The 17,883-nt window shown below is 31.9% G+C and overlaps 1 protein-coding gene across 2 annotated transcripts in view; it reads right to left on the bottom strand.

The window, feature by feature from the left end:
* Positions 1 to 8,784: 8,784 nt before the first annotated feature.
* Positions 8,785 to 17,883, bottom strand: part of LOC145325799 (tubulin monoglutamylase TTLL4-like) — a 60,081-nt gene continuing 50,982 nt past the window's right edge. For both annotated transcript variants that reach the window (XM_080168759.1, XM_080168760.1), the window contains exons 16-22: positions 17,713 to 17,808; positions 16,647 to 16,755; positions 14,547 to 14,649; positions 11,845 to 11,998; positions 11,142 to 11,233; positions 10,544 to 10,615; positions 8,785 to 9,077 (exon numbers count right to left, since the gene is read on the bottom strand). In XM_080168759.1, coding sequence (XP_080024885.1) covers positions 9,026 to 9,077; positions 10,544 to 10,615; positions 11,142 to 11,233; positions 11,845 to 11,998; positions 14,547 to 14,649; positions 16,647 to 16,755; positions 17,713 to 17,808 — 678 coding nt within the window. In that variant the 3' untranslated portion in view covers positions 8,785 to 9,025. The remainder of the gene's footprint in view (positions 9,078 to 10,543; positions 10,616 to 11,141; positions 11,234 to 11,844; positions 11,999 to 14,546; positions 14,650 to 16,646; positions 16,756 to 17,712; positions 17,809 to 17,883) is intronic.

Here is a 17,883-nt window from a genome sequence, read left to right as displayed (position 1 = left end):
AAATTGTTTTCCACTTTAAGTGACTACTCTATGGTACTATGGTAAAAAAAGGTAACATAGTACACATGTTTTTTTTCTCTCTGCTCTTATAATGTTACTCAATGGTCATTTATTAAAATACAAAATGTCTATTCTTTATTATATTACTCTTTAAAATAAGATAATGTTCTCCACTTTAAGTGGCTACTCTATGGTACTATAATAAAAAAGGTAACATAGTACATAAGTTTTTTTCTCTCTGCTCTTATAATGTTACTCAATGGTCCTTTATTAAAATACAAAATGTCTATTCTTTATTATATTACTCTATAAAAATAAGAAAATCTTCTCCACTTTAAGTATCTACTCTATGGTACTATGGTAAAAAAGGTAACATAGTGCATATGTTTTTTCTCTCTCTCTTCTTATAATGTTACTCAATGGTCATTTATAAGTTAGAATACAAAATGGCTTTTAGTGTTTATTCTTTATCATATTGCTCTTTAAAAATAAGAAATAGTTCTCCACTTTAAGTATCTACTCTATGGTACTATGGTAAAAAAGGTAACATAGTGTATATGTTTTTTCTCTCTCTCCTCTTATAATGTTACTAAATGGTCCTTTATTAAAATACAAAATGGCTATTAATGTCTATTCTTTATTATATTACTCTTTAAAAATAAGAAAATGTTCTTAACTTTAAGTGGCTACTCTATGGTACAATGATATAAAAAGGTAACATAGTGTATTTTTTTTCTCTTTCCTTTTATAATGTTACTCAATGGTCCTTTATTAAAATACAAAATGGCTTTTTGGGTCTATTCTTTATTATATTACTCTATAAAAATAAGAAAATCTTCTCCACTTTAAGTATCTACTCTATTGTACAATGGTAAAAAAAGGTAATAAAGTGCATATGGTTTTTTTCTCTCTTCTCTTATAATGTTACTCAATGGTCCTTTAATAAAATACAAAATGGCTTTTTATGTCTATTCTTTATTATATTACTCTTTAAAAATAAGAAAAGTTTCTCCACTTTAAGTATCTACTCTATGGTAGTATGGTAAAAAGAAATAACATGGTACATTGGCTTTTATTGTCTATTCAGACTTCTTTCTTAATTCACTTTTCTCTTACTCCTCTACACTAGTGGATATCTTTCACAGGGACTAAAGATTAGCCAAATAAAATTTTTTGTTACAGTCCTTTTCGTGACAACGCCCCCTAATGGGGATTGCGTCGTATTTTCATAGTAGCTTTAGATAAGTTTTTTTAGATTACGTTAGGTGATTGCTACTGTGAAAATACGACGAAACGCCCCTTAAGAGGCGTTGCCACAAAAGCGACTATACCCAAATGTTTTTGAAGAACCGAATGTATGTTTGTATGTATGTCCACTGAGATATCATAAATGTCTTATTCAACATCCATTGTCTTGCACCTTAAGATTTCTGGTTCAACTCTAAACGGATACATCGACAAACGTACCAGGGGGACAAAAACCTACTAGTGCTACAAACTATCTATTAGACAAACCACAAATTAAATATAAAGTGTCGATATTTTTTAAGCAAGGTAGTATGTGTTTCCAAACCATTCTGTTGGATAGCCAGAATAGACTTTGTACAAGCTCGGACGGATTTTGAAAACTCAGCCTATGGTCAAAGTTATTTAAGAATTAGGTACATTTCGGTTTTCAATTATGTAACCTTTGATAATCGCCATATTGGATTTGATCCGTAAACTGTTTTGCTGAAAGTGAATTTTGCCATTGATTTCTGGAAGAATTATTTCTTTTTTATTGGTTAGTTTTGAAAATCCTATAGAGTTTAAATTAAGAGATGCCAATCGAGTAAAAAATCTTTGTAGAGTCAAACTTGATTCATACACTAAAAGGTAAAATATAGGACAAAATTATCTAACTATAACTTATCTATAGATTACTTGGGTATAGTCCCTTTCGTGGTAACGCACCTTAAGGGCCGATTCTTCGTATTTTTCACAGTAGCTTTTCTCCTATTTATAGCCCATGCGGGGGGCTCTAACCCTGCGGAGCCAATTGCCTAACCCTGTGGGGCAATCACCTAACCCAATATAACCTAACCTAAAATAACCTATATAAAAAGCCATTTTAAAAATACGAAGAATCGCTCATTAAGAGGCGTTGCCGCGAAAGGGACTATTCCCGATTACTTTATCCCTGTATTGAATGTGTACTTATGGACATTAACTGTACAAGAACTCAGGGATCTTAAGGGATAAGACAATGGGTAACCACAATAACCCGTTCTTTGGAAAAAATATTAGTTGAAAAGTTTGAACACTGCAAGCCTGAACCAACCAATCGAGTTTTGATAATAGCGCCCATAGTTTTTGAAAATACCTGTTTGTAAAACTTTGGGAACCAGACCAAATTCCTCTTTCTCTCTCTAAGCTATAATCAGGGAGGGGGAGTGAAGAAAATATTTGGCCATTGTCCTATGCCTTAGATTTACTGTAGAGTATAAATAAAAAGTTGTAGTATCAAATTAAAGGCTTAAGAATAATTATTTTTGTCTCTCATTGAGCTGTTTATTTTTTATCACAGAGATTTTATGTCTGGTTAAAAATGCTTTTATGTGTTTAGGGTATGTCTTTTTGGGGAACCATTGTAAAATACAGTCTAATGTCCCCTCTCTCACTGTTTAGTACTTATGGAGGGAAAGGTCAGTAGCAGAATAATAAATCTTTACAGTGTTTTCTACACACTATTTACAGACTAGAAAAGCATTCTTTTTATATGATCTTAGCAGATGATTTATCTATCAGCCATTGTGCTATCCCTTAGATTTACTGTAGAGTATAAAATAAAAGTTGTAGTATCAAATTAAAGGCTTAAAAAATTATTTTTGTTTCTCATTGAGCTGTTTTTTTTTTTATCACAGAGTTTTTATGTCTGGTTAAAAATGCTTTTATGTGTTTAGGGTATGTTGTGCGTTTTTTTTTGGGTACCATTATAAAATACAGTCTAATGTCCCCTCCCTCACTGTTCAGTACTTAGGGAGGGAAAGGTCAGTAGCAGATTAATAAATCTTTACATTGTTTTCTACACACTATTTACAGACTAGAAAAGCATTCTTTTTATATGATCTTAGCAGATGATTTATTTATCAGCCATTGTGCTATCCCTTAGATTTACTGTAGAGTATAAAATAAAAGTTGTAGTATCAAATTAAAGGCTTAAAAAGAATTATTTTTGTCTCTCATTGAGCTATTTATTTTTTTATTTCTGTTTTTTTTCGTTGTTTTAAACTTTGCAATTCATTCTACTTCTTTCATATGAATTGATATATTATCATATTGTTTTAGAAAACAACGATGAAAACATCTTTAAGTAGCAGAGCACAAAAATATCATGGATGAAAAAATAAAGATGTTTTATAGGCATTATAAGAATGGGAGATAACTTTGTGACAACTAATTCACGGAACCTTTTTTATTAAATCTCTTTTTAGTAGGACGGTATGAATTATATACTACGTTTACATTCAAATGAAAATTTTTTTAAAAATCTGTTTTCTAACTCAAATAGGAGAAAAGAAATACCGTTTTCCAAGAATTATTTTGGGCAGACGGACAGACAATTTTAATCATAGAATAGATATTCCACTAAAAATAGTAAACAGAAAGTTAGGCAGACTGGCAAAGATAAGATAAAACTTTACCTCTACAAACCAAAGGAGAATGAAAGTTAAACTAAACTTTTAACAAAAGGTGTAACTGGTTTTTATCCCCTCACTTTTAAAAAAGTTTTATCCCGAGAAATTTTTTTAATTAACCCCCCCCCTCCCCCACACACTTGTTATTTTTACAAGTCAGCTATTTTTTTCCTTTAAAGAGTAAATCAGTTTTTAGCATATTTTTACAAACGGACGAACGGTCACAATTTTGAAGTAATGACATACCACAAATATTGAAAAGATGTGCTACTGAAAAATATACTTACAATTGTTAATTTCAATTTTCCTAAAACTTTGCATTGTAATGCACTGTAGTACATGTATTACATGCATTAGAGGCTTTCAAATAGTGAATATATATTTATTTCTAGCAGATGCATTTCTAGATGCCTTTCTAGGGACATTTGAAGAAAAAGGGAGACACAAGGATTCGAACCTCAACTTCAAATTTCAGTTATAAAAAGAAAAAGTGAGAAAATTTGTTGAGGAGGAATCATTTTTTCTCAAAAGGGACGATTTATCCTGGAAGGGTGGTGGTGCCCTCCCCTAAAATAGTTAAATACGTTCCCTAGACACATGAAAAGCTTCACTGTAAAGGAGAACTACTTAAAATAATCGACCATCGATTTATGAAGTATTTTCAAAAATTCCATTAGTTTTGAAAGCATCTAATATGCATTGTTGAAAGTAATAATTTTGTCATGAACATTAAACATACAAACCATTAATTTTAGTCTTTGCAAAAAATCTTGGAGATACAGGCATAGGACAATGGGCAATTTTGTTTATTATGATGGGGATGTAAATCAATTATTTTCCATTGTCTTATCTATCATCATACCGTATTCTCCCCAAAATCTCGTGTGAAATTGTGCATTGGGTAGCTGGGGTAATTTTTCTAGGCGGAGGGGATGAAAGAGTTGTAGATTTGTTTAAATATCTTATCCTCTCGCGATGCTTTAAAACCATAGGTAGATAAATAAATAGACAAACAAGGATGATAACATTCTAAAGTTACAAAGAAGAAATAAAAGCATACTAAAAATGAAAACTGTTGCTCTGTTCCTCATATTGTGTTACATACATAAAATCTTTACAGAAGTACCAGGATATTTGTTTGTGTGTTCTAAAGGTTCTCACTATCTCCATTAATCTTTTATTTGTGCAAGGGAAGAGGACTTAGGGACACTTAGTGTGGAAGAAGGGGTGGGGGGAAGATTTGTTATCAATTTTCAAAAGGGAAGCTTTTCTATAGTTAGGGTAGGTCCGTCCGTCCGAGATAGGTAGCTCCTTTCTTTAATTTAAGCATGTTAGAATTGTCCTATCGATTTCAAACTTTGCATGGTGATCCCTGTAGTAGTTAGGTAAAATTTAGAAAGCGTAGCAACTCTATAATCGTAACCAAAATGTCCGTACGTCCATTTGAACATGTTGATTTTTTCACTTTTTTAACAACAAATTTTTATGTGATCTAATTATCCGATTGATCTGATTTTTGGTATACTATTTCCTAGGACAACAAAGTACAATATTATAAGCGAAGCATCCCTGTAATCAAGTACTAAAAATGTAAGTATGTCCATAAACATTATCCTGTATTTGTTTCGATTTTATACATTATATTATGATCATTTAGTTCTGACACTCTATAAGTTTTAATGTTCGTTTGTTCTACCATTTCAGAGCTTCGCTTTTACGGATGTTGTCATCCTTGTTAATAATATGAATATCATTATAAAATTTAATTAAGAAATACAGTTTAAACAATATCAATGAATCTTTTAAAAATAGAAATACTTTCTTCTTTAATTTAAGTTGAACGTAGATATCAAAAAGTTAAGAAATAATGCATTTTTTTCTAACTTATTAAATGCATTTTATATCAATTAATCCGAATAGGATTAAAAACAATTAAGATTCTTGTTATCTAAAATGATTTTTATTATTCTAAAACTTTATGAAAACGTTATTCAGAAATATGAAAGACAAAAAGAGAAGCTTAAAAAGCAATAACAATAAAGATGTATTTTGTGTATAATTACAAAAATTATTCCAAATTAAATTTTTAAAATGGAAAAATACCTTTCAGGACAAAATGTAAAATTTAACATAGAAAATTACAAAAGATTAAAATTACAGTGACTAAATTAGAATACTTACTGTTGTATGAACGAAAGCAAATATTTGTGAATGTTTGCTTGCTTTAAAATGTAACTGCACTGTAAAAATCTAAATATAGTGTCAATAACATAAAAAAAACATTTTCAGGAGGACAGACATAGAGACAGTAAGACTTTACCTGTCAGAGTGAGACCGACAGACAAAATACATAATATACCTGATGCTATTAAGAATTAGGAATCTTCAAAACAAATGTATTCCAAATGTGGTTCTTTTACCCTTTTGATTGGATGAAGGAATAACTCTTTATATAAAGTAACATATTGTCTGTCTGTGAGTATGTAAGTAAGAATCTCGCTAACCGCTGCACTGACATGATTCTCCTTTAAAGTGTAGCTACTCGTAGGTCCTGGAAATATTTATAACTATTTGAAGGAGGGTACAACGCCCCCACCCCGACTTATTAAGGTCCGGAAACGGGCCCGACTTTTCAGGGTTATAGCCCTTAAATTGCAATTGCCTGAATATATTCTTGTTAGATATTGATAGAATCATGAATGATTATGGAAATGTATAACTACCTACTCTTTTGTTATTAAATTGTGAAACCAAATATTTTCCGATATGGAAATTAAATAAATTCTATTGAAGAAAAAGAAATAATAAATATTCATTTTTGGAACCCTTATTAACATATTTGCAAATTTTATAATTTGTATTAAATTTTTGTCTTATATATATGTATTTTCTAGTTGAGATAAAAATATGAATATTTTGTATGTTATATTTAAATATTTTCTTATTTAAGTGAAAATTAAGTAATAACAACAAATAAAATAAGTCAATAACTTAATTTAAATTGCAGTTTAAAAAAAAATTTCGACTCCTTCAAAGGGAAGTCCAGTAAAGCATGCAGTGTCTTCTCTAGGGGCTATTTCTCTTGGGAGGGTGGTGGTACATTCCCCCAAATAGTTATAGACCTTCCCAGGACAACAATTTTTACAGGGAAAGTTTTTTTTAAGGATCTTGGACAAAGTAGCTTCGGACAAAGTAGCTTCAGACAAAGTAGCTTCGGACAAAGTAGCTTCAGGACAAAGTAGCTTCAGGACAAAGTAGCTTCAGGACAAAGTAGCTTCCGGACAAAGTAGCCTCCTAAGGAAAGTAGCCTCCACTGTTAATAAAGGTCATGGCCGCAGCGCTCCGCCCCCTGGCCTGCCTAGCCGCGGGCGCTCAGCCCCCTAGCCTATAACCTAACCTAACCAAAAAATTGTAAAAATATTATGAAAACTTGTAAAAACAATATTAAAAATTGTAAAAATCTATTAACCACTTTTTGCAAAATCCACGAAATTCTAAACCACCTATGTATTATCAGTTGATCATATTTTTCTTAAATAAATGTTATGAGGCTAACATAGGTTAGGTTAGGTTAGGTTATAGGCTAGGGAGCCGAGCGCCCGCGGCTAGGCAGGCCAGGAGGCCGAGTGCTGCGGCCATATTGGAGACTATTTTTCTTAGGAAGCTACTTTTCTTAAGTAAATGTTCTGAAGCTACTTTGTACTGAAGCTACTTTGTCCTGAAGCTACTTTGTCCGAAGCTACTTTGACCGAAGCTACTTTGTCTTAGGCTACTTTGTCCAAGATCCTTTTTTAAAGAACCTTTATGTTTAAAAGAGATAAGATTTTTTAATTCTTTATCTAGGCCTTGCTTTTATGGATTTCTAATTCTTCTTATTAAAGATAAACTAAAAAATGTAAACTCATATTTTATTAATAATTAATAACAACAGAAGATCATTACAAATTAAACAAAGAATTAAAATACAGAGTGTATTTAAAAATCAAACTATTCCAAATTGCAATGCAAGGCAGTTAAACAGTATTAGAAAACCTGCTTATTTATTTAGAATTAAAACTAGAAATAAACTAAAAGCAAATGAAATTAACTAAAATAGATCAAAATTTATTAGGTATTTGAACTCTAACTAAAAAGATTTTGATATTGTATCCTTATATTAAAGTAACAGGATCTGTGCCTGCATCTCTGTACCAAAGGATCTCGCAAAACACTGAACCGATTTGGTTTTCCTTTACAGTATAGCTTATCATAGTTCCTGAGCTCGATCTTTAAATCGTTTATAGGTGATTTAAACCGGGGCGATTCATTTGGCGCACCATCAAATTATTAATATCAATCTTTAAATCGAATTTGCATGGGCGATTTGAATCGGGCAGTGGTGCGGGCCCGGCGCGGCAATGGCACTCACCGAGTGCCATTGCCGAACCAAATCGGGGTGATTTATTTAATAAATAAATATTTTTTTTTAATTACTTTAATATTTTATTGCAAAACTATCGTGAAAACATTTTTATAGTTATTTTTAAAATAAATTATATATTAATGTTTTTATAAAATACCATACGGACACGGCATTTTATATAAAATACCTTACTGACACTGCTTAAGTAATAAAGTTGTACTGGCGCGGATCGATATTTTAGTGAGTGCGCAGGCGATTTAACAACACCGCGCCGAAAATCTTTTAAAAATCCATGTTTTATAGGCGCGCTGTGGCTTAACACCAACGCACCTACAGTTCACCTCTGAATCGCCCCGGTTTAAATCACCATAAAAACGATTTAAAGATCAAGCTCTGGTTAGGGTTAAAACCATTTTTTTGGGGATGGTACGCCCACTTTCCCAAGAAGAAATGAAGAATCACTTTAAAATTTTTTTTCACACTACAATTGAAAGAGGGAGGTCGACTTTCCTCCATTCTCAAGTGCCCCCAAAGGCCTCTAGGAGCGTAGCCGCTAGTTTTGAAATATTTTAGTTACATATTTAAAAATAAATTTATCCTAAAAAGATGCACCTTTGAGACACAAATATTATTTTCTAACAAAATATCAAAATCAGATTCTAAAAAAAAGATTTAAATTAAACTTTTATAATATCAAATATATTTTTTTTTTACAGAAATTTAAACTAATAACATTTAATTTATTAACAAGCATACATATATTTGGAAAAATATGTTCCATAAAAAACTAAAATTTTAAGAGAACTTTTGGTATTTGTCTTCTCAATATCAACTAATTTTAACTAGATATAACTATCTTATTATGCTTTGATTAATTCTTGATTTTGAAAAAAAACATTTATATTAATTAAGTTAATTGTTGAAATCTGAAATACATTTTTATGAATTATTTTAAGCTAAGATACAATGCATCAGAAATGTAGAGGGAACCACGATTTCTAGAAATATAACAAAACAAATTAATTAAACTTTTTTCTCGTATTTATCCGAATCCGGTGGATAGGAACCGGTTCTCATCCATACGAAAAAACTATGTCTAGCATCGTATTATATTCAGCTTTCTATGAATATAGAAATGTACAATCATAAGATTAAAACCAGTTTTTTTAGCCGGCGCCTTCGGCACCTCGGGGCTAAAAAAAACTAGTTTTAATCTCATAATTGTACTTTCTGTATCCGCGGAAAGCCGTTTATAATACGATGCGAGAAATAACTATTCCAATATGGCTTCGAAACCGACTAATATCCACAGGATTAGAACCGGTTCTCAGTCCTAATGAAAAATTATTTGTAACATCATATTACAGTCAATTTTTCACAAATACTAAAATAAAAATTATAATACCAATACCAGCACCTTGGGGCTAACTAACTGGTTTTAATCATTTCAATATCTGCAGGAAGTTGTCTATAATACGATGCGATAAATAACTATTGTACATCTATTCTAACAATTTGATATTAATTTATTTATCTAACTACATGCATGAAGGCAGCTGAAAATTTGCCAATTATACAGAAAAATTTAGCAGTTTCCCTCATATTGCCTAGTCGAGCACAAGACCCTTTTTATTTAATTAAAATTGCAAATATAGGGGGATAGTTCTCCAGTTTATTACTAAAAATCACGTTTGGTTAGCTAGGTTAGGGTCCTTATTATTTCTAATTCCAATTTATTTCAAAGATTAAGTAGGGAAGATTACAATGCTCCTTAGACACTTTGAGGGAAAGCACCTCAAACTTTTATTTCATTTCAATTTGAACTTGGTAAGATATATATACATTTTCTAAGCAATTGAAAACTAAAATATCTTTCTATAAGGGGAAACATATTATTGTTATTTAGGAAAAGTCAATTTTTAGCTAACTAATGAGGGAAGAGTGTCTGATATCTGCATGATAAAAATGAAATAAAAAAATCAACCTATTTTCTTAATTTAATTTTACCAAGTAAAAAATATTGTTTATTTTTATATTCTTTTTGCATTTTTTCATCATGCATATTTGAGACACCCTCCTTGTAAAGAACTTTCCAGTATGGCTATGAAACCGATTTATAGCTGCAGGATTAGAAACGGTTTTCAGCCATACAGAAAAATCATGCATATCATCGTATTACAGAAATTTTCCATGAATACTAAAAGAAAAAGTATAATATTTATAGGAACACAATAAAAGTGTCTGACTGATTATGACGTAACAAAAAAATTTGCCAATGAGAGGCCATTATTGACCAACGGTAAAATTTATAGTGGCCTCTCATTGGCTAATTTTTATTGTTACGTCATAATCAGTCAGACACTTTTAATGTGTTCTATTTATACCAGTTTAACAAAACTAGTTTTAATTTCAATATCCGCGGAACAAATGTCCATAATACGATGCTATAAATTACTATTCTTACTTCTTGACAACGGGTTCAATGTGCTTGTTTTCCAATGCCATCTCTTGTAACAATTTTACACCTTCCTTTCTCCTGGAGATTAAAATATGATTAATAATCCTTCATTACCTGTCAAATACGCAGCATAATCATATCAGTACTGATAATATAGCAGAATAAGATTTTATTAAAATCCCCATTCGACAATTTAAAAACAGCTGCTATACGAATAACCACCTAATCCTTAGAAGATTTGAGGTTCTAAAGTCAACTTCACACTCAAATCTAAATAAAGAATAACTTAAAACCACACCAAGACGGAAATAAAGGTTCTAGAACTCAGGTTGAATTGTGAGATCTTAAGGGAAAGAAAAAAAACTTTTTATAATAGCCGAATTATTTGTCGATACGCTACTACAAAAAAAAAACTTTAAAGCTTTAATAAATGACATCCTTGTCATAGAGGAACAAGGGTGGTGATAAAACCCTTCATTTTACCACCTTAAAAAATTTTAAAAATACATCAGATAACCCCTTCAAACCTCTTAAACCACTCATTTTTTCCACCCTTAAAATAAAAAGCTTGGACGTCGCTGCAAGAAATTCCAATTGTACAAACCTTTCTCTGGAGGTTCCATATTTTAGTTCCCAGGTTCCGAGTAACTTATCAGAATAGGAGTAATTTGTCAGAAACTGAACATAGTCCTTATCCTGAATGATAATCTTATACAGTTATTTTAGTTTGACAATTTTTCTAAAGTGCGGTCCTGACGCTCTAAAAGAAAGCTCTCATCATTAATTTAGGCATGTTAGAATAGCCCCATCCATTTGAAACTTTGTAAATTTAATCATTTCATTTATATTTTTACAAATAGTGTGTTTTTTTGTTTGCCTTTTAAAAGTGAAGCTTTTCTAAAATTAGGATCATTCCGTCTATCCGTACACCCGTAAATTATAGCTCAATTCGTTAATTTAGATATGTCATAATTATCCTATCGATTTCAAACTTGGCATGGCGATTCTTTCAATAGTTAATGAAATTTAGAAAGCATAGCAACTCTAAAACCCAAAATATTTTATGTAGTCCTAAAATTGTAAGTATGTCCTTAAACAGTATTCTGTAATCATGTAGTTTTGCAACAAATTTACTTACATTTTTATTATGCTTTTTCAGTTCTACAATTTACAAGTTCTACAATTTCAGAGCTTTCCTTTTATGTATGTTGTTTTCATTTTTTAAAAAAAGGGTGAAAAAGGTCAAAACAAATTTTTCTCACGCCGGTATTGCACTTCCTACACCATATAAAGTAAAATGTACAAACCTTTGATGGCATCATCCGTGTCCACTCTTTTGTGGCAGCAAATTCATCCTCTGAATGCATGAGAACCCGCAGGTCCCACGGAGTTAGATCACCCAGCATTGTCTCATCCGGACAGTTTCCTGTGTCCTTGTATCTGTCTATCTTATCTTGTTCCCTAGATAAATAGATATTTAATTAGAACCCACATGTCCCACGGAGTAAGATCATTCAGTACTGTCTCATCCGGACATTTTTCTGTGTCCTTGTATCTGTCTATCTTATCTTGTTCCATAGATAGATAGATGGATAGATGAATGGATGTATGAATGGATGGATACCAAAAAATTGGATATAAGAATGAATGGATGGATAGATGGATGGATAGATGGATGGATAGATGGATGGATGGATGGATGGATGGATGGATGGAGGGATGGATGGATGGATGTAGGGATGGATGGATGGATGGATGGATGGATGGATGGATGGATGGATGGATGGATGGATGGATGGATGGATGGATGGATGGATGGATGGATGAATGGATGGATGGATGGATGGATGGATAGATGGATGGATGGATGGATGGATGGATGGATGGATGGATGGATGGATGGATGGATGAATGGATGGATGGATGGATGGATAGATGGATGGATGGATGGATGGATGGATGGATGGATGGATGGATGGATGGATATATGGATGGATGGATGGATGGATGGATGGATGGATGGATGGATGGATGGATGGATGGATGGATGGATGGATGGATGGATGGATGGATGGATGGATGGATGGATGGATGAATGGATGGATGGATGGATGGATGGATGGATGGATGGATGGATGAATGGATGCATGGATGGATGGATGGATGCATGGATGGCAGGATAGATAGATGAATGGATGGATTGATTGATTGTTGGATAGATGGATGGATGGATGGACGGATAGATTGATGGATGGATGGTTAGATAGATGTATGGATAAATGGATGGTTGGATGGATGTATGGATGGATGGATAAATGGATGGATGGATGGATGGATAGATGGATGGATGGATGAAAAATGAATGGTTATATGGTTGTGTCATGACTACATGGGCAGGTGTCATGTTCGACTTTTTCACAAGCAGAAAAAGTGCCACATAAAAGTATACACTCAAGCGCATCCAAAACAGCAACACAAATAACAACAAAATTATGTCGTCTTTGCATTGGAATAAAGAAGGGAATAATGGCTGAGGTGAGGACCAACATAAAGCTCACGACCTTGACAGGTTGGAGGAATGGAAAGAAAAGTGGATGGGTGATAGATACAGCATGACCCTCGAAAAAGTATTTTTAAGCATCTGCAGCCTATATTTCTCAATAAAATATTAAAAGATTCATATGTACTTGTTCTCTATAATTTTCTACATCAAAGGATATCAAAATGTTTTTTTTTACATCAATTAACAGCCGAGATTTTTAAAGCCAAAGTTTGGAAAAAGTGCTTGAGAAACTGGATATTGCTAAATATTTCTTAGTTTTTTATTAATATATTACTTTTTATCAACCAGTTAAAAAACAAATAAGAAAGAAGAGCAAGTTTACAATTGATACATTTTTTATTGCATTAAAAAACTTTTACATATAAAAAAATACTTTTCAAATTTTACTGAATACATTTTTCTTATAACCATTTTCCCTCAAATCTTATAATATCCCCCACTTATTAATATGACCTTAAATAAACCCTTCCCTTATTTATGCTCATTACCGGAAGAATTAGCGCCACCTTTACCAATAAATTCACGCCCACTCATAAAATTAATCTAAGACACATAAAAATCATTTAAATTGTTAAATGTTTAATAAAAGTTTGTAGCTGTAACTTTCTGGTTTTTTAACTTATTTTGATAAAATAAAAAGTGTTTGATTTCTGTTAATGTAAACTTTCAATTTGCTACTATTTTTTATAGGATTTCTTTCTGTAAGGGTGTTTTTGCAATTTACACTAATCTAAAAATGCCTGTTAGAGCAAGTGAAAAAAGTGCTTTCAGCATGAAATAAATTTCTTGGAAACATCTTTATATAAGTTTTATAAAAAGTATTGAAATTATGAGGAAAACACGTCATTTTACTTTAAAAAAACATTTTTCTTGAAAAGTTACTTTTTCCTCAGCCACTTTTTCAAAACTTTGGCTCTAAAAAACTCAGCTGTTAATTGATGTAAAAAAAATATTTTTAATCTACTTATGTGGAAATCTACAGAGAACAAGGACATATACATTTTTTTAAAAATTCACATTGAGAAATGTGGGCTGCAGAAGCTTAAAAATACTTTTTCGAGGGTCATGCTGTAGATAGATGGATTAATTGATTCATTGATGAATTGATAGACTGATGGAGTAATACATGTATTAATTGATAGATGGATAGATAAATTGATTGATGAAGTAGTGAATGGATTGATTAATTGATGGATGAATGAATGGAAAGAAAAATGGATGGGTTATAGATAGATAGATGGTTGGATTAATAGATAAATTGATGGATTAATTTGTTAATGGACAGAGAAAGAGATAAATTGAGAAAAGAAACATACAGTTAGATAGATACATTAAAAGATAGACAGATGAGACATACAGATAGATGGACATTAGACAGACAGACAAACATAGAGAATGACAGAATCAGAAATACAGACAGACAGATAAATATAAAGATTGACTTACCTCTTAGTTCTTTCTCTAGTATAATGAGCATTGGTAATTCCTAGACCATTGGAAGATTTCTTTATTCCTAGCTTCTCAGATATCACTCTTTGATATTTCAATCCTAAAAAAATTGGCTAAAAATAAAACATTCAATAAAAGTATTAAAGTACAATGCATCTTTACAATTTCAGAAAAACTTATTGACCTAAATATATAGATGTTTTGCTTCAAATTTTGCCCCTTATTGTCCTACGAACCATTGTTCAAATTAACAGGATAATTATGTCATAGAAAAAATTTGTTCAAAAAAGTAAAAAAATCTACATTTTTAAAAATGGACGTTTGGACTTTCGTAAGAGGATTGTAGAGTTGCTACGCCTTCCAAATTTTACCTAATTGTTACAAGAATCATCATACAAAGTTTAGTACAATTTTAACGGGCCTAAAACAACAACAAGACCTAAGTCTAGTTAACAAAAGACATAGGTCGACCTCTGGAAATTTGAGGACGACCTAAAGAAGCTCTGGGTTGACCAATTTTATAAGAGCATTTGTTAGTTGTACTTGTTTAGGTTGACCTACAGAATAAATCGGTCGACCTCCAAAAGTTGTTTGTGAACTGGGCACTATTGGTTGCGTACGGAAGGACGTATGGACCTAATTATAAACCCAGAACCACTTCATTATGCAATCTACATTTTCCTGGAAATTTTGTCTACGGTAGTCCATAAGTGTACAGCTTTACAGCACATTGTTTCTATTTGCTAAAGCAACACGTATGATAAAAGAAAAAAACTCCTTTTAAAGTAAAATGCTTATATTTCAATCAAAATCTACATTTTTGCATTTTTTACCGATCTACTTCATTATGCAAATCAAAAGAAAATCAATGGGAAAACGTTTGTTTTGCACTTTTCTCCACTTTTAAAAAATGATTCTGATAAAATAACAATTTTTTAAGGGATTTATGCATTAATTATAATGAAAAACAGTTTAAGGTAGATTTTAATGATTTTTCTAAATAAGAAATAATTGAAAAAAAGAAATTCTATCTCTATCACTTTAGATGACAGCTGCTGACCCCCAGTCTTATGGATGAAGCTAAATACATGTTAAAGATAAAAATTACCCTGAAAAGTATACAAAAATATTTTTTGATGTGTTAAAAAAAGTCCATTTTAAAATCTTGATTTTGAGGTTGATGGCCTTTAAGATGCTCTTACTGGTGGTGAAGGTGAGCTAAATGTTATCTAAGTACATGACCATTATAACAACTTGTCTATTAACCTATGTACCATTTTTTGTAGTCATAGCAGCCTCCAGTGGAGCCTCTCGACATGAAATATAACCATTATCTAAAAACTACATTATTTACTTTATGAATTTTAGTAATTGAAATTGCAATTTTTTTCGTTTTTAATATTACTTGGCTGGAGGCTGCTATGACTACAAAAATTGGACCATAGTTCAATATATAAGTTTTCATCATGGGCATGCACTTTGATAACATTTAGCTCACCATCACCACCAGTAAGAGCATCTTAAAGGCCATCATCCTCAAAATCAAGATTTTAAAATGGAGTTTTTTAACACATCAAAAATCATTTTTGTATACTTTGCAGGCTAATTTTTATTTTTAACATGTATTTAGCTTCAACCAGAAGACTGGGGGTCGGCAGCTGTCCTCTAAAGTGATAGGGATAGAATTTCTTTTTTTCAATTATTTCTTTTTTAGAAAAATCATTAAAATCTACCTTAAACTGTTTTTCATTATAATTAATGCATAAATCCCTTAAAAAATTGTTATTTTATCAGAATTAATTTATAAAAGTGGAGAAAAGGGCAAAACAAACGTTTTCCCATTGATTTTCTTTTGATTTGCATAATGAAGTGGATCGGTATAAAATAAAAAAATAAAGATTTTGATTGAAATATAAGCATTTTACTTTAAAAAGAGTTTTTTTCTTTTATCATACGTGTTGCTTTAGCAAATAGAAACAATGTGCTGTAAAGCTGTACACTTATGGACTACCGTAGACAAAATATCCAGGAAAATGTAGATTGCATAATGAAGTGGTTCTGGGTTTAGGAAAGCTTCCCTTTAAAAAATATACTTACCTATATCTCTAGGATAGTGGAAGCCTACAAGGCTGAACATTTCCGCAATCATGGGGAAGTTTACAAATGCATCTATGTCATTGATATGAAGGGAAGGAATATTGTTCACCTTAAATAATATCAACAATTAGATATAAGCATGTACCTTATTTATTGGTAAGTTTGTTATCTATTCAGTGGGGAGGGTTAGGGGGGTGGATGAGGGCTGTCGTTATTTTAGCAAGCTGCAAGCATCAAATTACCAGAGTACATGAAAATCAGGCACAACATCCAAGTAATAATGTATCGAATGATGTACTAACTCATTAAAGGCTAAATCTTGTAAAATACAAAGAATAAGGGTTTTCCAAAAACCTTATCAATTTCTTTATATCTAGGTAAGGCTAAACTATTTGAGAAGGAATTTTTTTGACCTTTAAGAAAATAAAACATTAGAATTTATAATTTTAGGTTTAAGGAAAAAAAATTCTTAGGATAGTTTAAGAGCATATTGGAGGCCTAAAAGTTTTCAAGCCTTACAATTATAATGTAAGTTGGCTAAAGTAACCCTATCTCAAATGCTAGACCAGGGAATTTTATAGGATTAGAGATTAGTCCCGCGGTGTGGCTCAACACGTAGCACATCCGTTCGTCGTCGGGAAGGTGATAGGTTCGAATCTTGGTCCGACACCACGTCATAACTAAAGACATTAAAAATGGGTCCTACTGCTGCTATGTCAGGTGCGCGACATAAATAGTTAGCGTAGGGGAAATGCCTTCGCCCAAAGCAGGCGCAACTCACTACCATGCACAGTTAGGACTTCTTAGACAAAGGTCGTGCAATCAAAGGGTTGGTTGTCTGTTAGGCAAATGGACGCTTTACACAGCACACTGGCAAATTGTCAGCGGCCTATGCTGCCCCAGTAAAGTGAAAAGGGCTTGTTACTGTTGAGATCATGATTTTTCCCTTCCACCCTAATAAAAAAGCATTGACTTCCTTAAATGGACTGTTAGGTATATTCATTTAATGGAAGCTTTGTTAAGAACTAAAATGTTTAATAAACAATAGAAATATTAAACAACTTACCTCCAAAATCCATGGTTTGAGATCTTTGTCATAAAATACATCAAATCCAAATAACTTGTAACAATTATACTCTGATTTTATACTTTTGTTGTATTCCTAGAATAAGAAAATTACTACATAGTTATTTCTCGCATCGTATTAAAAACAGCTTTCCGCGGCACCTCGGGGCTA

This window comes from Acartia tonsa, chromosome 8 (assembly GCF_053477335.1).
Source record: "Acartia tonsa isolate MP-2025a chromosome 8, ASM5347733v1, whole genome shotgun sequence".
Lineage (NCBI taxonomy): Eukaryota > Metazoa > Arthropoda > Copepoda > Calanoida > Acartiidae > Acartia > Acartia tonsa.
The sequence above is the reverse complement of the archived record's forward strand: the minus strand, read 5'-3'. Positions and strand labels throughout refer to the sequence as shown.